The 22,542-nt window shown below is 37.2% G+C and overlaps 1 protein-coding gene and 2 pseudogenes across 1 annotated transcript; 2 read left to right on the top strand and 1 right to left on the bottom strand.

Moving 5' to 3' along the window:
* Positions 1 to 6,270: 6,270 nt before the first annotated feature.
* On the bottom strand, positions 6,271 to 11,551 carry LOC126630680 (pentatricopeptide repeat-containing protein At1g11710, mitochondrial-like; annotated as a pseudogene).
* Positions 11,552 to 13,576: 2,025 nt separating this feature from the next.
* LOC126628014 (uncharacterized) lies at positions 13,577 to 15,988 on the top strand. Its single transcript, XM_050297588.1, has 3 exons — positions 13,577 to 14,393; positions 14,994 to 15,148; positions 15,615 to 15,988. The coding sequence occupies exons 1-3, from the start codon at positions 13,712 to 13,714 to the stop codon at positions 15,867 to 15,869; spliced, it is 1,092 nt and encodes a 363-aa protein (XP_050153545.1). The 5' UTR covers positions 13,577 to 13,711; the 3' UTR covers positions 15,870 to 15,988.
* Positions 15,989 to 16,117: 129 nt separating this feature from the next.
* On the top strand, positions 16,118 to 17,408 carry LOC126629074 (F-box protein CPR1-like; annotated as a pseudogene).
* Positions 17,409 to 22,542: the final 5,134 nt, after the last annotated feature.

Here is a 22,542-nt window from a genome sequence, read left to right as displayed (position 1 = left end):
TATTGACATTTCAAAATTCTCATTTTGTTTTTTAAACTTTTTACATATAGAAAGAAAATACACTCGTGAGATAAAATGAGATTTTTATAATGTTAATAACAGTTTCTATAATAATAATAATAATAATAATTACGATTAAAATGATGATAGAGAGATTATTTATTTGACCCGTATTTTGTTAATCACATGATAAAGCGTCGAAAATGGGAAAAAGATCATCGCTAGATCCTTTTCCTATGGATTCTAGAGATCCCATGATCGTGATTGTTCATCGTACATCGTGCGGTCAGAAATCATTTTAAATTTTAAAATTTAAAATTAAATATAAATAGTACTTAACGAAAATTAACTACACGATATACAATGAACGATCACAATCACGGGATCCTATAATCCCTAGGAAAAGGATCCTCACCGTCTCCTTTTCCGTCAAAATGTAGCTTAATAGTTATTTTAAGGGTGGGATTGGATGCTGGAGGGTATCCTCGTGTTACTCATGAAGCAATTTCAAGTGAATTTAAGATATCTCCTTCCATACTCATAGAATAGAACTAGAGGAATTGATGGTTTCACGAGAGACTTTCTGTTTACTGAATTGTTATTGACATTTAAAAAATTTCATTTTGTATTCTAAACTTTTTACATTTAGAAAGAAAAATACACTTGTGAGAAATACAAAATGAGATTTTTATAGTGTTAATAACAGTTTCTATAATAATAATAATAATAATTACGATTAAAATGATGATAGAGAGATTATTTATTTGACCCGTATTTTGTTAATCACATGATAAAGCGGTCAAAATGGGAAAAAGATCATCGCTGGATCCTTTTCCTATGGATTCTAGGGATCCTATGATCGTGATTGTTCATCGTACATCGTGCGATCAGAAATCATTTTAAAATTTAAAATTTAAAATTAAATATAAATAGTACCTAACGAAAATTGATTACACGATATACGATGAACGATCACAATCACGGAATCCTATATAATCCCTAGGAAAAGGTTCCTCGCCGTCTCCTTTTCCGTCAAAATGTAGCTTAATAGTTATTTTAAGGGTGGGATTGGATGCTGGAGGGTATCCTCGTGTTACTCATAAAGCAATTTCAAGTGAATTTAAGATATCTCATTCCATACGCATAGAATAGAACTAGAGGAATTGGTGGTTTCACGAGTAGACTTTCCACCACAATCCAAGGACAAAATGAAAAATTTGAACTACAAGTTTCTATTATAATAATAATAATAATAATAATAACAACAACGGTTAGTGTGATGTTAGAGAGATAATCCATTTGAACCGTATTTTGTAAATCACTTAATGTATCATCGATAACTATTTTCCTTTTTTAAATCATTAAAGAAAGAATTCAACCATCAATTGTCACATCATGTATCTACAAACTATGATTTAAAAAATATGTCTCCCTAGCATTTTTCCAAAGGTTAAGTAGAAATAAACTAACAATGTGCTGGAAAGTCATCAAACGCTTATCATTACAATATTTTCCTTTAGTGTGTAGGGTTTAAGTCATCAAACACTGGCCTAACCAATGTCAAATTTTAAAATATTAGGTAGTTATTTGAAAAACTAAAAACAAATTGGAATAAGAACCAAAAATTTGATAAAAAAAGGAGAATATTGTTATTTACATACTCATTTTTACTTCCTACCACACTCTTATTAATTTTTTGTCATTGATCTTCAATTTATTTGATTTGACGACCAATTATTAAGAATAGTTTGTGAGAAGTAAAAATAGCCATGTGAATGACACCACCCAAAAAGGGAATGCCCTTCCAAATTTTTGGAGGAATGACATTTCTTGACGGGGTGGGATTGGAGAAGGAGAATGGGAATTAACTTTATATATCAAAATTTCATTCACATTTTTTATTGATGAAAGGTGAACTAGTTTTATAATGATTCATTAGTGGAATATATAGAGAAAGAAGAGAGTTTGTAGCATAAAATAGAGTGGCGCGATGATTGTTAACGCAAGGTGATAACCAACAGATTCATTAATCCAACCTACAACAATATCGGGTTCCAGACCATTCAACGGAATCAAAATACAAAGTGGGATTCCAGACCACTCAACGGAATCGCAAAGTAGAAGGGATTCTGGACCACTCAACGAAATCTGAGTGGATACGATTCCGGACCACTCAACAGAATCGAGGAGTACAAGGGATTTCAGACCCCTCAACGAAATCGCACAGTATAAGGGATTTTGGACCACTCAACGAAATCCAAAACAAAATACGATTCTAGACCACTCAACGAAATCGCAGTGTACGAGAGATTCTGAACCCCTCAAACGGAATCCAGACGAAGCAAGAAACCAGACCACTCAACGGAACCCCAACGAACTCAGTTTCAAACCACTCAACGAAACTGAGCGGAAGTTCAAGAAACATATCAACAGCTCAAAGAAACAAGACATGAATCAAGTTACACAAGTTACAAAGGCTCAACAAAATGAAACAATGCACAAACACTAAATTTAGAGCGGATCAACAAAGCGAGAAATGAAACAATATTGAAGCAACAAATCCCCATGACAATGGGTTAAGGTCTGCTACTAGCCCTCATATTTCACAAACAATTCAACATGCATTTCAAATCACATTTCACAAATATTTCCAATGCACAAGTCAAATCACATTTCATAAAAATAGATCAATGGTTAAATCATAAAATAGATTGATGGCTAAATGAAAAAAAATCACATTTCAATAGAAATCACATTTATAAAATCAAGTCATATCCACAAAAGGATAAATAAGAATCTCAAGGTAATAACCATTACCACATGTATTGAAGTCACTCACTTGGAGTCCGTGCTACGACTCCTAGCACAATTATCGAGGTGTCCACACAAACGTCGCCAAGAACAAATATCAATTATCATCTCAGAACTTTAACGATAAAACCCATAATTTCATGTGCTATACATCCTCCAATACATTGCAGAAGAATTCGGAATGTGTTGACCAAAAGTCAACAGTTGGTCAACTATCAACGGTAGGTCCACAACCTTACGTAACTTGATCCGGAAGATCTACACATCTGATTTTTTATCCGTAACTTCATAAGGTCCTTATTATGGTTCTAGAACAACATATTAAAATTTCGTCACGATCTAACAGTTGGATCTCTATCAATCGCAAATTCAAATGGCGGTTAACTAGGCAGTCAACTCTAAAATTGGGGGCATCGATATTAGCATAGGAAGGGTCCCGGGCCGAAACCCAAAAAGTCTACAAAAGTCAATGTAAGGAATTTTCCAAACAATATTCAGATAAGGGTCATATCCAGATCAAACCACAGGTCGAGTCAAGTCCGGGTTATTAGATCTAGATACAAGTCGTGGGTCAGATATGGACAGGTCGACCCAATTCGCCAGAAAGCCCATCGATTTTTGCAAATTTTGATTGAAAATTTGGGCAATTTTCAAAACTTAATAACTCACTCATTTTCAACCAAATTCGACCTATAATATATCAAAACGAAGTTAGGGAAGTGTAAAACAAGATTATATCTGTTGGGAAGCCAAATGGTGGCCGAAAAATGGCTTGAAAAGCGACGAATCCGCATGAAAACTGGGTAACTCGCCGGATTTCTAGGTAGGATTCATCATTTTTTAAAGTTTATTTCGATATCTGTTTGTGTTGTTTAGTTGATTGTGTATCCAGGTTTCTTGGTAATTTTATTTCGCCTTCTTTATATTTGCTTCTGACCTGACGTGTAGGATTCATCAATTTTTAAGTTCTTGATATCTTATTGCGTCTACTTATACTTGCTTCTGACCTACACAATATTTGTTTATGTAAGAGTCATGAGTACTGGTCAAGTAACGAACGCCGACCCCGCAAGTGGAGCAGCTACACAATTGGATGTGCAATTGACCGCCGACCTGGTTGATCAGGTGATCTCCACTATTTTTTTTTTTCTATATTACAACTATTTTGGTTGTTTTCATATTTATAATTTTATATAAGAGAAACTATATATATATATATATTTACACATATATATGTATATAACAACCAGGTGATCTCCACTATTTTTTTTTTTCTATATTACAACTATTTTGGTTGTTTTCATATTTATAATTTTATATAAGAGAAACTATATATATATATATATATATATATATATATATATATATATATTTACACATATATATGTATATAACAACTAGCTTTAAATTTGAATATTGTAACACCCTACCAACAAAAACTATCTTTCATGTGTGTGTTCAGATTCTACCTATATGTTGTTTGGGCGTCGGACGTGCTGGTGTTTTTAGTACGGTGGTTATGGTTATACATAATCCATGGGCATGGATGTAGGGTGTTACAATATGTATAGTCATAATCACCATACTAAAAACACCAGCACGTTCGGTGACCAAACAACATATAGTTAGAATCTGAAAGCACACATGAAATATCGTTTTTGTTGGTAGGCTGTTACAATATTCAAATTTAAAGTTAAGTGTTGTATATGTGTGTGTGTATATATATACAGTTCCTCTTATATAAAATTATAAATATGAAAATGACAAAAAAAAATTATAAAAAAAAAAAGTCGTACCCAGTGCACAAGGCTCCCGCTTTACAAAAAAAAATTATAATATAGAAAAAAATAGTTGAGATCACCTGATCAACCGAGTCGGCAGTCGACTGCAGATCCAAATTCCAATTGCGTAGCTCCTCCACTTGCCGACCGCTACTCATGACTCTTAACTAAACAAATATTATGCAGGTCAGAAGCAAATACAAGTAGACACAAAAATATATCAAGAACTTAAAAATTGATGAATCCTACACGTCCACATTTGTGAACTTCCAGATAAAACTGTTAAAAATGTAATTCTCAACAGTTATGTGATATGTCAAAATTTGTGATTCTAACGGTATGAGTATGCGGAAGTTGTGATATAAAAAAAAGTGTATAGTTGCTGAGATACCTTCCACACACTCATCTTAGACATGCTCAAAAGAGTCGTCTACTTTGTGAACTTCCAGATAATACCGTGGGCACTCTCAGATGCAAAAGGCATGACTCTTTTGAACCAGTCTTAACTCAACAGTTATTTTCTTACAATCAATTTTTAATGGCTGTAATTCTCTTCATATATACTCAACTATGGCAGAAGAGATTTATATTCAGAAACAAACCTGAAAACAAAGCCCATACCCATAAAATGGGCTCAGAACAAATCTATGCACAATGAGACAGAGAGAGACAGAGACAGCGAGTACACCCAGAGAGAGAGAGTACTTACATCAGTCGTGCTCTCAAATGCATATGGTAATCTGCATAGAAACAAACATAATAGAGAAGCTGTTCTACATCATCTCATTCAAACTATTAAAATAGCTTTAACATTATTGCACCGGTGAATCAAATTCTATAAAAGTAAACTTCAATTGAAACGTATAAAGATTACCATCAATTCTTTGTAACCAATAACCATACATCTTCCCATCATCACCAAAAGAGCTATTCAACTCAACAGGCTCAATACAAAAAACTGTCTGAAGCACTCACCTTCACTTTGCTAGAAACTATGATAGTAGCCATTGGTTAAGCCTCAATGTCAAATTAAAAATTGAGATAATAAAGAAAATAGATAATACCTAAAAATTAAAACAGAGAAAAATCAACGAAACATAACCATCTGCATCTATTCTAAACCTCCTCCATAGAACATATTAAGCACACGTCCATACACTCCATCTTCTCTTCTCTCTCCCAAATCAAGTTCCTTTTTATACAGGTTCTCAACAAATCAGACCCAAAAGGTCCCTTTTTTTTTTTAACACAGATCAATTTCATCTATCAAAATTTTCATAAAATTTTTTTGCACTGCCCATGAAAATTAATCATTGACTCACAAAGAAGAATATGGACAAAGACAAAGAGGGGATGCAGGGTGGATGGGATTAGAAGGAATAGACACCAACCAAAAATTATAAATTGAAAAAAAAAAATCATACGAATAGATCGTTTAACAACTAATGACAGAGGAGAGGAAGGGGTTAAGAGCATGTGACCTTTCCTAGGCATAAATTTGTACATTGCAAGTTTAATTCCAATGAAACAAATACGTGAGTAAAGCAGAAGACATCAAGGCTACATGTACTGTTTTACAATCATCTCAAGCAGCTGACACAATGCCTAAGCTATTTCAGACATAAAGATTTTCATATAAATAAAACACCTCACCTAAACAATAACTGAGGTTGTGGTATTTGAATCAAGTAGGAATACCATCTCATATTCCCTTCCCATTTTTACTGTATGATACAATAAACTGTTCAAATCTAGACGGAAATAAGAGAATCCACACACTCTACAAACAGAATAGCCAGTCCCGAACAATAATGCAAGTCTAGTTGCAAAAATTCACCTCAATAAACTACTGATGGCATCTTAGCAACATCCAGGATTCCAATAACTCAATATATAAGAAATGAAATTGGCAAAAACTTGGTATCTTTTAGCAAATAAGACACGAAATAGAAGAACGAAGGTATCGGAAGAGAGCCATCAGACAGAAAAAATCAGCTTTCCACCAATTAAAGGAGAAGGTCTAGCTCCAGCAGCAGCCTCCATCCCCGGTTGACCTAAACCATGCTCGTGTAAATCCAAGTGCAATTGCGGTACCTATAAACACAGTAATTAGTAACTTTGTGATTTAAGTCCAGCATTCATAACATAAACTGATAAAAAAAACCATAAGACAGTATAAAAGCATACAGTTCCAAAAATACTATAATAAATAACAACGAACGTCTCAAGAAAACCAATTGACACTACATTCAACCGAGACACCTGAATATTGCTTTCTCCCATTAGAATTTCCTTTGCTTTCTCGCATAACATTCTCACCTACAATGAAGCAATGAAGAAACGATCATGCACTAATAGACAGTTCTGATACTAAAAGACAGGAGATAACTTCTTCTTTTTTTTTTAAATAGAGAACATAATATAACTTAAAAGGTGCTTAAACAAACCATTCTGGCATAAAGCCAAGTTCTATACTGAGGTAAAAGTCCCAGATTATACTTTAGTCCATTTCACATAGTTTTGTATGTGTATAAGATAATTCCTTTTGAAAAATAAGATGATTCATTTTGAAAAATACGACTGCCTTATCTTAAAGTGGCAATACAACTGCCTTAACTGTAGTCAATCACTAAAAGGAATCCAATCCATTTTTTAAATAAATGAGAAGCATTCTATAAGACAATTCGGTTCTTCACCTAATCAGCTCAAAGTTCCCGTGCCAAAATATATTCTTCGACTGAAATAGATTTATAAGACTATTAAGTATGCACTCTTTTTATGCTGTATCTAACTAATTTCATGTCATTCCGAAAATGACCTATTTACCATTTTCTGCAAGATACAGAATAGATCTTGTAGTAAATTTAGACGAAGTAAGACTTTTGATTTAAAATCACAAAAACAGAACCTGAATTACATCACAACAAACACAAACAAAAGAAAATGAAATATTTCCCATTTGGTGGCTAAGAAAACCAAAAAAAGGTAAAGAACTTTTTTCCCTTAAGAAAATACACACAAAAATTCAACCAGAAATTGCAATTCCCACAAATCCAACAACAAATCAAGAAACCCCATGAGCCCATTTTCCTTCCCAAATTTTCCCAGGAACCAAACAGACCCCAACCCAACCCTAATCCCAAATCACTCAACAATGGGCGGATAACACATTTATATAAGATGAAATTAGAATTTGGGTTGGAGAGAGTTACCAGCAGTGTCCCATAAGCCTAAGTTCACAGTGGTGCCTTCAACCACCACATTTGCACTGAAGTTATCAAATACAGTTGGTATATAGTTCTGATGAACACAAAAACAATTGAAAAACAAAATCAAATTAATTGGAAAGGGAAAGGGGGAAAAAGCAAAGCAATTTGTCTACAGAGAAAAAGAGAGAAGGGGGGGGGAGATATATATATATATATATATATATATATATATATATATATATTTCTGAACTAAAATCTTTAAAAAAACAGAAAAAAGCTGCAAAACCAGATGCATAAACACATAAAGTAATCCAAAAGTCACACAAATTAGTCAAATTTGAGAGACCCAGATGGATCTTCTTGGCAGAAATAAATAAAGATGTTGAGAAGAATGGGCAAACATGGAGCCTGGAAGAGTCGACCTCAGCAGCTCGGCAGCCTGTGAGAGCAGCTAAAAAGAAAAATTGAAATAAATCTCTCTCTTATGTCAGATTCGGATTGATTGGGATTTCGATTAGGGTTTTCGGAATTCTTTCTTCTTCTTCCCTCCCAGAAGAAAGAAGGTAATAGCGCGGCAATGGTGATCAAATAACCAAAGTCCCCCAATTCATACTACTCAAATTACAAATACACAGGGGACCAAATAGCTGTTAAAGCTGGAAATGGCCAGGTAAATGTTGTAGATAGACTTCTAATTACAATTTGCTTTCTTTATGAATTTTTAATTGTAGGTTTACCCTGTGGCTTTTGAAATTTTGGTTGAAATTGTGAATGTTGTCTGTTAATTAATCCTGAATGGATTTTGTAAAAACAATTTATATATGTTTTCCAGAGACCTAGAATATACCGAATCTCTACCCAACAATAAAAAACAGAGAAGGTCATCCACATAGGCAATAGAAGCCGAACAGAAATCCCACATTTCACAACCAAATCGGTACATCCTACAACAAAAACCCAAAAGCAAGTAACTTCGAAACATTAAACTCTAAGAACAAAAAAGAATAATAACAGTAATAACAGTACCTTGAAATGAACCCTCAGGTCAGAACCTCTTGCTTTGCAAGCTGAAACAAATGAAAGAAATCAAAACCCACGAACCCACAGTCAGATCAAAACAATTTTCCAGGATAAACAAAACCAAGATTGGTCTACAAAAACCCATTAGATCTGTAAATCGATAAGAGCACATATACTTGGTGATATTGTCGTGCTAGGGAAGTATAAAACGAGAATATCTAACCCTACAAGTTTCCAGTGGTTATTGAATTATAAATAGCTTTGGAATATCAACCAACCCAAGGATGAAAACTTATAGTGATCGCATACAATTTTGAAAAAAAAAACAGCTCATGTGCATGGCTTCACATGTAATGGGTGTATATTACATTTGTGATGTAGTCAACAGACAAGAGTAGCAATTGGAATTTGTTGTACCAGAAGAGATAACTTACATGCCTGATATAAATAGCATTGAATATGTGTGATTCTTGTTACTTTAGAAAGACGACACATTCTCTCTGCACCAACTCGCTTAAAACACAAATGATCCTGGATGAGGGAGAACAAATATACGCCTTGATGTACTGTTGAAACTCAACCCAATGTGCTAGGCGTTGAATTTTCTTCTAGAAGATATGAACAGACAATATCTTTGTGCGTTTGCCTATCATGAATTACTCCCTTAGTTACCATGTAGTCATGCAATGCAACAACTTCTTTTGGGCTGCAATTCTTGTTCAAATTGGTATCAAGAGTGGCGTATGTTACAAAATCCGGAACCATGCTCCTTGAAATCATTACCTTCACAAGTCCTCCTGCTTGTTGAATACACCAAACTTGAACAAAAAGTTGATCAATATATTGTAGGTGACTATATTGAATGAAATTCCACCCTCTCCCATTTCCCGAAGCAAAACAAACGCCTGATCAATCATCCCGCTGATGAAATACCCATTTATCATTGTGTTATAGGTTATAATGTCAAGAAGATCCAGCCTCTATAACGAATCCATCAAAAGTTTTGAAATACCCACTGATGCCTCTTTCCGCAACCCATTTATAACAGAATTATATATCACCAAATTAGTTTTTTCTTCCCCTCACATCAGCTTTTCATAAATCTGAACTGCACTTCCTATGCTCCCTTCTTTGCAGTGCCCATCAATAAGAGTGCCATAGGTGACAGTGTCAGGAAGTAAACCACGAACAAACATGCTGCCCGTCAATTGCTTGGCTGCTGTCAAATTTTTGCTTTTGCACATATAATCAATCAGGATACTGTGGGACAAAACATCCTTGATGAGGTTCTTCTCAAGGATGTGGTTATGAAGTCCAACTGCTTCCATCACAAGCCCACTTCTAGAGAGCCCCTTGATGAGGATTGAGTAGGTGAACTGATCAGAGCATATATGCCTATCAATCATGTCAGAGTCAGACAATAAGGAAAAAGCTTCCTCAGTATCTCCTTCCATGTGAAGCCGATGGATAATTGAATTGTAAACAACAGGATTAGGGGCCAATCCCCTTTCCACCATTCCATCGCACAATCGAAGTGCCAACTCCAAACGCCCCTGTTTTGCATACCCATCTACTAGAGTTGCACAAGTCCTCAAATTGGACTCAACACCTGCCTCGGCCATTTCAGCATGAATTTCTTCTGCAACCGGTAAACCACTAATTTTGCAAAACCCATTAATGATACAATTATTGTAAGTAACTGAATTGGCCGTAACACAGTCCTCCGACATTACCCCCATCTTTCTCAAAACCTTCAAGGCAAGTTCCATATCACCCATCCTGCATGCTCCAGGACCATTTAAAATCATGTTAAAAGTAACAACACTAGGCCAAATTCCACTCTTCAACATCTGATAATATTCCGACATTGCTTCTAGTAACTTGCACTCCTTACAAAGAGCATAAATAACCAAATTGAAAGTATCAACATCTTCAACATACCCATATGAAAGCATTTCCTTATACATCTTCCAAAACCTATCAATCTCATTCAACTTAATTAAATGATTAAGAAAGTTCTTCCATGCGTGAATCAAAACCCAATCCAATCTAAGCTTCTTGATCACCTCATAATCACCATCTATGGCCCCGAACCGAGTACAAGCCCTCACAAGTGCATCAAACACTGCAGGGCTTGAACGACCACAACCTTCACCATAACTAGTAACCAACCCCTCCAAAACAACCAATGGGGGCAAACCCTCTTCCCCCATTAGACTCTCCATAAGAGACAATGCATCATCGTACCTCCTAGAATGGATCAAAACACGAATTAAAGTACAAGAAGATTCCAAAATTGAGGACAACAACTCTGGTTCGTACGAACCCAGTTGTAAAACTCTAAAGCCAACTGCGGCGAGTTCCGAAACTCGCGAACAACACGGCTGACTAATGAACTGGTTGAGTGGGGGATATCTGGTCTAAGAACTTCCATCTCCTCTGTTGAAGATTAACACAAATCATTTTGAAAACAATGTTGTCGGAGTTTGGAGGTGAGAATTGCTTACTCGCGTGAAGACCGCGGCAAATTAGACGGGTTGTTTTGGGGGAGAGAAGAAGCTTGGAACCCAGTTCATCAAATAGCACCGCAGTTTCTGGAACAAACCTTCGGACCCCAAATCCAATGCATCGTCGCGCTTCACTGAGATACTGCGACAAATTGCGATAGGCCACAGAGCTTCTACTTCCACGAACCAAAAAATAAAAAAAATAAAAAACCAGAGTTTCTCTTTCACTTTTATTTTTAAACCTAGATGTTACTCACTGTTGGGCTTTCTGCAGTAAGTCCAAATAAGAGTGCAACTTGGGTCGGTTCAAGACCAACCGGAGCTTATGAGAGGAGTTTGGTGCGGTTCGAGGGGGTTGAACTGACCCGCTATAGTACAGGAAACTACACGGATCATGCGAAGCGTTGTCATATGATCATATGATGATTTTATCAACAAAACAATGACATAGCGCGGATTTATCGATCCAAATCTAAAGGTTCAATAGTGAGAGTAGATATGAAAAGGGAACGCACAATCGTGGATGCAAATGGGAACGCACAATCGTTTGAGACAAATTATGGACTTGAGAGAGTTACGAGAAGTAAGTGGCAATTACCATTTTTCTTGTTTGAATTGCTATTTATAGATTTGAACCATAACAAGCAGTTGGGAATGGAGGTTTCATGCCATACTAGGTAGACCTTTAAGATCTACTAGTGATGGTGCAAACCAGTCTCCACAATCCTGCCAGCTAGTGGTCCTAAAAGTCACTGTCGACATGAGCGCAGGCCCGCTAGACACCCAAGGGGAGACTCCAAAGGGTCAACTTCCTGCTACCATTGAGCCGAGCATGGCCAATTGACAGGACATATCATGGGCCTTGAGCACCTTTTGTCACACCCCGATCCTGACATAGGTCCAGAATCGACGTGCAACGGTAGACTATGTAGGGGGATGCCAAGAAATACAACCGAAATACTAAAATGAAATTAACAATATTTACAACAACTATGCAATAAGGATTACTCTCACTAGGGACAATGTCAGTAGGCTTCCAAAGGAAAGTCGAAAATAAATACGAGGAAAGATAAGGGTAACCTAACATTCCTAGCTGTCTGGCAACAATATGCTACTCCAGAGGCTCCACATATCAACTAAACCTGCATAATCGCCCCTACACCATGGGAACGGTGCACCCGGTAAATCAACAACCCAGATAAGCCGCGAAACTCGTGTGAGTGACAATAATGCAATGTATGTGATAATATAAAAACGTATCCATCAATCACGGTTTATAAACATAAAATATAAACTCAATACTTTATGAAATCATAATCAAACCACTGAAAATCCCGAAAGAGTCACACACACATCCATCGACTTTTCTATAACAAACCACAAAGATCACAGTCAATAGTTCATACAATACACTAAAAAGTAGGGCTAGAACAACACAGTTCGGTTGAAGCCTATATCTTTGAAGCTGTCTCAAATAATTCAATCCAAGGAACCAATGAATCAAAGGATGCAATTTTGGAACACTCAACAAAATATGATATTTTATTTCTCTAATTTTATCAATTTTTATATAAGATGGGTAGAGAATTTGCATGACTTGGCCGTTGGTGAAAGAGAGTAACTTTTCAAATCTTGGTGTTACAGATTGTTACTTGTTTTTCTAAATAAAAACGATAGTTTTACTCTAAACTACACTAACGAAAGGGAGAAGAGTTTGAACAGGGACACAGTAGGTAAAAGAAGATTCTAATCATCAAGACAATTACCATTTTATTTTAGTTGTTAAGTGACTATTCAACCTGTTGGGTTGCTAATGGGTAATTGTTAAGACACTTTAATTTGATATCACTATAATATACATGTGAGATTGATAGTGGTGATGATGGTGTCAGATGATATTTTAACAACTCAATGAGTTGATTTGCCACATCTGCTTAAAAGACTATATTGATTTGCAACACCTATTTTCAAGAATTATTTTGATCTGATTTTCAATTTCAATGACCATCTTTATCTTTATGAGGTGCCTCAATTTTAGAAACCGGATAAAAACTCTTTATTTATTTATTTTATTGGACAAAAGAAGAAGTGTGGTTGACGCACTTTGCTACTAACTTTCATTATAATCTTAGTTCGGATCATACTTGGCTTGACGCTGTCTCTCTCTCTACTTTTTCATCATATCTTGTTCCTCTTTCCATCCATTGCCTTGCAATGCAAGCAAAGTTCCCATGTAAAGAGAAATCAACCACCACAACCACTGCTACTCTATATAGTAATATACATGATGAAAGAATCTAACGGCCTCAATTTTCCAAGTTTTTCATATATAATAGCTACCGGCCGCTACCGATGATATATGTATATCTTTGAATTGTAAATAATGGGGATCTGTTTCGCGAAGCGGAAGAAATCGACGGCAGATATAGTGCCGCAAAAACAACTGACGACAACAGTCCGACTGTACGGCTCTCCCAGCAGCACAAACTACATCCGATTTGCCCTCAAATACAAGGAGGCGGCTGTCTCACTTCGCTGCGTGGTGGTAGCCAGATCTAACGACGACAACGACGACAACGACGACAACGACGACAACGACGACAACGACGACAACGACGAAAACGACGAAGATTATAGAAACTTGGAGGTGGCGATGGAGGTGGAGGAGGGCGGGTCATCGTCGGAGCCAGCTGAGAGGGTTTCAGGGCCACCCAATACTCTGCTGCAGTTGATGGAGGCCAGATTCCCTCATCCGCCGCTTCTTCTTCAAACGGGGTCGTCCTCTGAAACCCAAACGACGTCGCTGGTGGCGGCGGTTGTGAAGCTGACTGAGCTGCAACACAGGAGCCTGGCGTGGCACTTGGAGAGGTTGGTGAGGTGGGTTATGGATCTGTTGAAGCGTCCGGGTAAAGGAAGAGGAGGGGTGGTTGATCCGACGGTGGGGAGTGCTCGGATGGAGTTAAGGAAGCTGGGGAGGAACTACTCGCAGCTTTTGGAGCTGATGTTGGAACACGCTCAGATGGAGGAGAGACTCCTCTTCCCCATCTTCAACTACTGTGATCCAGGTCACATCTTTTTTTCCTTTTTTCAGAAGAATATTTACCAATTAAACTTTTACTTTTTTTTGGTATATATATTTTTAGGATTGCAAAAATAAAGGTATATGTAGGAATCTTCTATAAATATTTTCGGGCACCTAAACTTCTTGTCATTTGTAAGAATTTTCCATGAATATAATTTTGATGGAGTAAAAAACCATAAGATTATATATGTAAGTGAATATGGAAAGATTTTTCACACATACGCCATACTGTATAATGACATAAAGGGAAAAAGAATAAATTGCCATAAAACTCGTCATTTTCGAAATTTGAATATAAATTTTTTTATTTACAAGTGAAAAAAATACTACTAGATTGTAATACTAAGTGATATAATAATAAATTATTTTAAAAACCCAGCAAATGTCATAACTTAGCTAAAATGTTGAGTTAAAACAAAGCAACTGTTATTAGCATTCCAAAAATCTCATTCTACACTCCTAACAATCGTATGTTTCTTTCTGATTATAAATTTTTTTTAGAGTAAAATGAAAATTTTAAAATGTTAATAACAATTATTATTAAATAAAGTTAAGATGGTAAACTAACCAAATAATTATGCAGGAATCTGTAAAGCTGCGAATGAAGAACACGCAAGGGACCTACCCATCATGAACGGCATCAAAGAAGACATCAAATCCATTGAGGTTCTTGACATTGGGAGTCGTTACTACAAAGAAGCTCTTTCTAACTTTTCTAAGCGCCTCAATTCACTACAGGTGATCCATGTTAACTGCTTCTTGTTATTGTTTTATTAGTGTTATATAGAGCTAACTAGTTAGTAATTTAATATAATATTAATTGCGTGTTTAAATTCATTCCATAATCTTTTTTCATAATTCAAAATATTTATTTTTCTGGATCTTCATTCAAAAATCTTTCTTACAGAATTTTATCCATATCGAAAAGCGTTTCAATATCAAATTGGGACAAAGAAAAAATAGACATGCACAGTGTTGCTAAAAACACAATGAAATGTTTATAACAACAATCAAATAAAATGATTTTTTATTTGGACGAATTTTTGTATGGAGTTCTAAAAAATGAAAGGTTTGGAACTTTGGATGATGAGAGAATATTATACAGTGGGGTCTACGTGATTAGCACTGTATTAAGTCATACAATATAATATTCTACACATAATAATATTACTAAATATATATTTTATTTGGACTTAATATGTAGGAGCGTTATAGACAACACTTTACGGAGGAGGAAAGAGAAGTATTGCCGTACATGGAGGCAGCCGAGCTGAGCAAAGAGCAGCAGCAGAGACTATTGGACGAGTGTTTGGATGTGATGCAACAGTCACACTCATCGCATTTGTTCAATTTTCTCCTTGAAGGGCTACTTCCTTGTGAAGCCATGCACTACTTGGACTTGATCTCCATGTCCACCAACAAACAACGAACAACTTCTCTGCTTCACATGATCATTTAGCTACTTATAACATCTTCCTCGTGCATATTTGTTGATAATTTGTTTTTTTAATTTTTCTTTTTTATGATTATATAGCACGAACAATATTTCATTGAGAAAGTTGGTGAGACTTACATAAACTTGTGCAGTTCGAGACTTACATAGATAACTAGCCACAAACTCAGATATGCCCCCTATCGATCTTGTTGGTCGGTGGTCTACTAAAGCCAAATTGGTGTTGGAGCAATAATAGAAAATATGGAAATAACACAAAAATTCTAATAATAATAATCATAAAAGAAATTCACAATATCAATTATATATGAAATTAATATAAACAACAAATTTTAAGGATTCAGATTGTTTGACGAGAATGATTAGGTGGAATCCTTTCCTGATTTCTCCAGATTATTGTTGCTCCTCAGAGAAGAAACCAACGTCAATGTCAGACTTCCCACCGGAGCTACTGTTCGACATCCTATCAAGGCTTCCGCCCAAGGATTTGATTCGATTCCTCAGCGTTTCCAAAGCTTGGAATGCCATCATCCGCCACCACCACTTCATCAAAGCTCATCTTCAACGCTCCATCCAAACCAATTCCTTTCGCACCATTTTAGTCAGGTCAATTGGCTCCCCCTCATTAGATTATTTTTCATCGGCTGTCAACGGCAGCGAAACGTTCCGGACAGTCGTTAAAATTGAGCGGCCGTTGAAATCCCCTGAGAGGTATCAGATACTGGGGTGCTCGATTCATGGAGTGGTTTGCATTTGCAATAGTCTCCGTACGAATGTCGCTTTGTGGAACCCGTCAATTCAAAAGTTTAAGATGATTCCCCTCCCAGCCATTGAGCAGCAGCAGCCATCATCAGATTTACATATATCCCTAGGGTTCGGGTATGATTCAGTTTATGATGACTTTAAACATTTGCGAATTGCGGAGCTTAGTAAGGGAGTCTTTGTGAGTTCTGAGGATAGTATTTATAATATAGCCTCATATTGAACTCATGGAAAAGGATCAAGAACTTGCCTCGCAATGATTTTAGTACACTGAATGTGTATGACACGGCGCTGGAGTTTTTAAATGGTGCTCTGTGTTGGCTAATGCCGAACAGATTAGATATGTATCGATTCATAATTCTGACCCTTGATCTTGCTACTGAAAAGTATCGGGAGTTTGACACCCCGGTGGATGAGGATTACAGTACCGTCATGGAGTTGGAGGTTTTAGTGGGCTCTCTATGTGTTTATGTTCATGATTGGGACACCGGAAATGATGTTTGGATTATGAAGGATTTTGGAGGACCTTGGACCCTTCTGTATTCTATTAAAAAGGAAACTATGACTTGGTTGCTTAACTATTGCCCACCTTTGGTCTTTTCAAAGAACGGTGAAATGGTTCTTTTGAAGGAGGACGAGGAAGCATTTGTTTGGTTTGATTTAAAGGGAAAAATTGGATACCAAGATAATATTTGCGGTCTGCCAGTTCGCTTTGATGCAAAGATTTGCGAGGGCAGCCTTTGTCTTATTGATGGTGATCCCGTGATTGGTTGGAGGCAGTAGTTCTCTTCTACCTCTAATTTCAACCAGTGAAGGGATAAATTTTTTATTGTGACGGGAGCACAAGACGTGTTTTTATGTAAGTAGTGAAAAATTTTATTTTTTAAATTATTAACTTTTTAACACACATATCTCACCATTTGTATAGTGACACGTGATGTACCAACTCGTGTGTTGGTTACACTAAAAAATCTCTCACAAGGGTTTGTAGAGGTACTCAAAGCAACAAAAGATGACTTTAATTACGGTGGAAGGTGGGTAATTGGCTTGATAGGTTGAAATACAAGTACGTGAACTTATGTGCCTTGCTATGTACGCTTATTGATCTCTCATCTTTTGGCTAAGTGTTTTTCCTTTATTGTAACAGTATTAACTAGATTGTTTGCTAGTTGTCAGAATTGTTTCAAATCAATCGTTACCTTTCTCGTATGTTTGGTTGGTTGGTTTTCTTCTTGTGTCTGAATAACTGATGATGTGCTGCAATTTCCTGGCATCCGATTGACCGTGTTCCATGGTCTTTTCTCTTGATGTTTGTCCTGTTTCTGTTGGGAGCTTTGTAAGCATATTAATATTCGGAGGACAATTAACCATTTACGGATCAAATTAATGACATGCTTCAGATTCCCTTTTGAAAAAGGAACACACATTTTTCGTGCAACCTTGCTGCAAGGCCTTGAACATGCAACGGAACATGAATGTATGATGTTTTCTTGTTTGTCTCTTTTTGAGGGAGGACTGTCGTAGGTTTTTCTTTTAATTCGTTTACAGCACTTCCACCTCTAACAACCCACTCCACCCCACCCAATAGGTTGGCCCAACGTGGAAGCCAGCTTTAAGGTCAGCACATAATAGATTGAGCAAGAGACCGGCTTACATGACGCCAGACTGGCGTCAGCTATGTGAATTTCCTTTTTTTTTTACCGTTGGCATGTGGGATTCAGGGTGCGCATTCAAGTGTTAAAAAAAGTCAGAATCTTAAGGGCCACGTGTCCACATTTAGGCTGTTGGATTTCATTTTAAAATAAAAGATTTACACACACACACACACACACACTTCAACCATTTTCACAAAAATTGTATTTTCGGAAATGACACGTGGCATGACAAGATTGATTAAAATTTCTATCCGAAATTTAAAATATTTTTTTTAATTATTTTATAAAATTTAATATGGATTGACTAGACTTTTGCCCAGCTCATTTTTTAGGAGTAGAGATGTACTTGGCCAATTACTGTTCATTGGAGTCAATTACTATTCATTTGGGTGGATTAAATGGACTTTGGGCCAACTCATTTTTTAGGGATGAAGTTGCTCTTAATCGGTAGTAGACACATTTTCACTCATTTTGCACTCTTGCTTTCTTTTGTACCTCAATTTTCTTTTAATTCGTTTAATCCGTAGGCCATAAATAACAAGCATGTGCAACAGAAAATCATTGTGTTGAATTCAGTTACATAATTCACTCATTTATAATGAAATCCTTCTCTTCAAAATAGGAAGAAAATAAAGTTTATAACGAAATCATTCTCTTCAAAAAGGAAGAAAAGAAAGTGGTGATTGGCAATACAAAAACAGAGCCGTGATAGTGGTTAATATGTTAAGAATTAATTCCACATTAAGAAAAAGAGAGATTTGCATGTGCTTAAAAGTAGTTGGGCTACTCCCTCTATTGCCGATTGATTTTATGGTGGAACCTGTTCGCTCCCTAAATCCGCCATGGGGCCTTGCGGGCAAGTCGGGGATTTACTGCACATACGAGATTGGTGGGTGCGGGCGTGCCACTACTAGATGCCGCTAGTAGACGGGATTTGAATGATTGAGGTTGCGCCTTTTGACTTCAAATCAAGAGATTGTGCCATTTGAGTGGGAGTTGCTCAAATCAAGGTTCTTTCTTTGCCTTAAAAATAAGGACTTTACTTATATGGAGAGATAGAACAATATGTAAATGACAAGGTTGCTTGGAAATATAAATGACAAGGGAAAGTGGCTAATATTGCAGATTGCTTGTAATTTATATGACTGGAAATGAGTACATAACAGCTACAAATGAGATCAATACCGCAAGTGAGCAGCAGAGCTAATAAGCTAGATAAAAGAAGGCTTTTGGCAAATCTGGTTTGAGCAGAGTTTGTGCTTTTGTTTGTTTGTTTGAGTGTCCATAATCCTTGTGCATCTGCTCCCTTTTATAGAGGTTTGGAGGAAACCCTCCTGCTGAGGTTTTGTATCTGCCCGAAAGAAGCTTGGGCAGCTTGTATTCCATTGCTTTAGACAGCTTGCATGCTTTTCACTTGCCAACTTGTATGGAGAAATAATATTAAAAGGGGAACTTGCATTTCCACCACAAGCTTTCATCACATGTTTTCCCACTTGTAATAAACTAATCAATTAAAAGAAGTAAGTTGGCAAATTGGCTTCTTTCATCACACATTCTTGCCCGAAAGTATGCATGGTGTCCTTCCATCCACTTGCATGAAAAAGCATGCACTTGTCTTGATTAAACAATTCCCTTGGCAAACCTCCACCACCCAAACAAATAGGAGAAATAATATTATAGTGCCAAACCCTCCACTTGCAACTAAATATCTTTCCAAGTTAGTCTTCTTGCATATTAATCCTCCAAATACCATATTTTACCCAAATTGCCCAAATAAGTAAAATGGGTATATTTTAGGTGTAAACAGTGCCCCCCAAGTTTTACAAATTTGAGCAAAGTTTGTGAAACTTACAACCCTAATGCTGCCAGGATTGATGTCGAAGGAAGAGGCACGTCTACCTCTTCGGTCCTTCTGTCGTTGACAAACTTTGGAAAGAGGAGCAAGGCAATTGGTATTGCAACTAGCATTGGAAAAAATGTTGTCTAACTTGTGCATCCTTCTCGTTGATACCAAAAAACATAGGAGCATCTTCACTGGTTACCGAGATAGTAAACTAGAAAAATGCCCGAAGTCGGGCAAACTGGAAAAGAGAGTTAAGAGAGAAATAAACTGGGCAACTATTCTTTTTTGTCTTTTTCTTTTGGCCTCTTTTCATATAATATATAATATAATATAACTATATATATATATATATATATATATCTCTGGAGCCCTTTAGGGCAAAGTGAAAGAAAGAGGAAAAGAAAGAGACAAGGAGAAAGAGGAAAAAAGGAAAAGAGAGAAGAATGAGAGAAAGATAGGGACAGCCACTTGGGCTTTTGGGAAGAAAAGTTGACTGGCCTACCCTATAATATAATCTATCATATATTATATAGATATACAGCCCATTCGGGCAGAGCAAAGAAAGCAGACTTCGACAGAGATACAGAAAAAGAGAAAGAAATAATAAAATAAAAAAGAAAGAGATGCCCTTTCGGGTAAGAAAGGGACAGAAGAGATAAGGAATAGGAAAAGAGAGAGAAAGAGAAAGAAATAATAAGAGAGGGACCTTTTGTCAGGCAACAGAGCAATTTTTCTTTCTCAGTCTTTAGGCAATATCGGGTTAAACGAAGCTGATTTTCCAAACTTGGAATCACAGGCTACCTCCGTGGAGTTTGCTGCAAGAGCAATGGACTTTTGCTGGGTATGAGGATCCTATCTTGTCAACAGAAGAAGTCACCAGTAGCAGGGGCTTTGTTGTGCCATCTTTATCGCAGCAATGTTCGAATGCAATGGTCCCAACAAGAGCATTGAAATCCTCTAGCAACTTCCCCACTCTAATCACATTCCAGGGGTCCCTATACTGCTCTCTCATTTTATAATCAAATGAAAAACTAGTACAGAATACTAGTCCGACCTTGCGCCGGAGTCCTCGCCATCAGTTCTTTCTACAGAGGCGCGTCACCCGATGCGTACCCATTCCAGGCCATAAACTGATCGATTCTCGAATAGAAGAGCCAACATCGATGGGTGCGAACTGTCATGGGGCGAAGTTATGATGGAAACAACATGGATTTGGCTGAGAGGGGTCGGACGTTTGAGAAACTGCGGATGTTATGTTGGTGGTTGAATGATAGCTGACATGGTTCCCTCACTCCGACTTCTGTGCATCGAGAAATCCTGCTTTGAGGTTCATAAGTCTGCTTCCCAGATCAAGGTAGTGATGCTGACTATGCACTATTACTTTTGTTCCGCTCGGAGAGAGGTGGTCATGTTTGACCGATCTGCAGAATCCTTCAGAGAGCTGGACTTGATTTACTGCCGGTTGTAGCACATCAAATGGGGAAGAAGTCCTTCCAGACTGATGGCTTACCAGGAGTTGTAGTTCACCGCAAGTTGACCAAGATATTTTGCCGTTGAGATTTTGTTGAAGCACAGATCCAGAATAGTCAGTGGTATTATTTCCAGTGACCGGGAGTGGCAACCACCACATCTGCTCCTTGATCAGTATCTCTCAGTTGTGGACCCTTTGGAGCTTCTTCATACGAACGCACAAGACATCTTCGACAACTTTCCAAACTTGACTGCCTCCTTTTGAATCCGTTTTGCCAGCTCCCTAGTTTGATGATAACATCAACACAGTTGGAAATGGAAGGAGTGAGCGGGGCTGTACTAGACTTTGATCCGCTGTTTGATGTTCTTTGCCCGAGCTGCGGTTCCAAAACACCAACCATGGATTCGTTTTTGGAGTAATAACACCACCTCGGGCTCATGGGATTTTGCAACAACCCCGCTGGCGGAAACATTGCTGGAATTAAGTTCGTTATCACTTCCATCATGATGTTGCAGCGTAGGTTTTGGCTGGCTTTTGTTGTCTTCTTCTTCCCGCGAACTCCGGCATACTGGAGAAGTGCCTATCGTATTCTTCCTTTGCTTTGTAGGCGGCATATTGGGCGGCCATGGCTTGCATCTTGTCAACCTTGCCCACTTCATGCTGTAGAAGCCTGCCCTACGTTTAGACAGTCTGGTATTTACAAGAAGTTTCAGTGCTCTCCTTCGAACCTTTAATTCTTTTGTAAGCAGCTTGGTAACACGTCATTGAAGCTACAACGGTCATGGCAAGAACACTTCAGATATGTTTGCCAGATTAAACATGGGGCCCCACGTTTGATTGACAACATCGAGCAAGATAAAATGTCCTGCTCATCGGGCAAGATTATAGCTCTCTCGGGCAGCAGCAATATACTTTCATCAAGCATTCGGGCAAACTGCAAAAACAATT

The sequence above is a fragment of the Malus sylvestris genome, chromosome 7, assembly GCF_916048215.2.
Source record: "Malus sylvestris chromosome 7, drMalSylv7.2, whole genome shotgun sequence".
Classification (NCBI taxonomy): Eukaryota; Viridiplantae; Streptophyta; class Magnoliopsida; order Rosales; family Rosaceae; genus Malus; species Malus sylvestris.
The sequence above is the reverse complement of the archived record's forward strand: the minus strand, read 5'-3'. Positions and strand labels throughout refer to the sequence as shown.

What these genes read in the sequence shown, in the direction of transcription:
- LOC126628014 (XM_050297588.1), top strand. Translation starts at nt 13,712, where the DNA reads ATGGGGATCTGTTTCGCGAAGCGGAAGAAATCGACGGCAGATATAGTG. An exon ending in CTTCAACTACTGTGATCCAG is followed by an intron (nt 14,394 to 14,993) that starts GTCACATCTTTT and finishes ATAATTATGCAG; the next exon opens with GAATCTGTAAAGCTGCGAAT. An exon ending in AGCGCCTCAATTCACTACAG is followed by an intron (nt 15,149 to 15,614) that starts GTGATCCATGTT and finishes CTTAATATGTAG; the next exon opens with GAGCGTTATAGACAACACTT.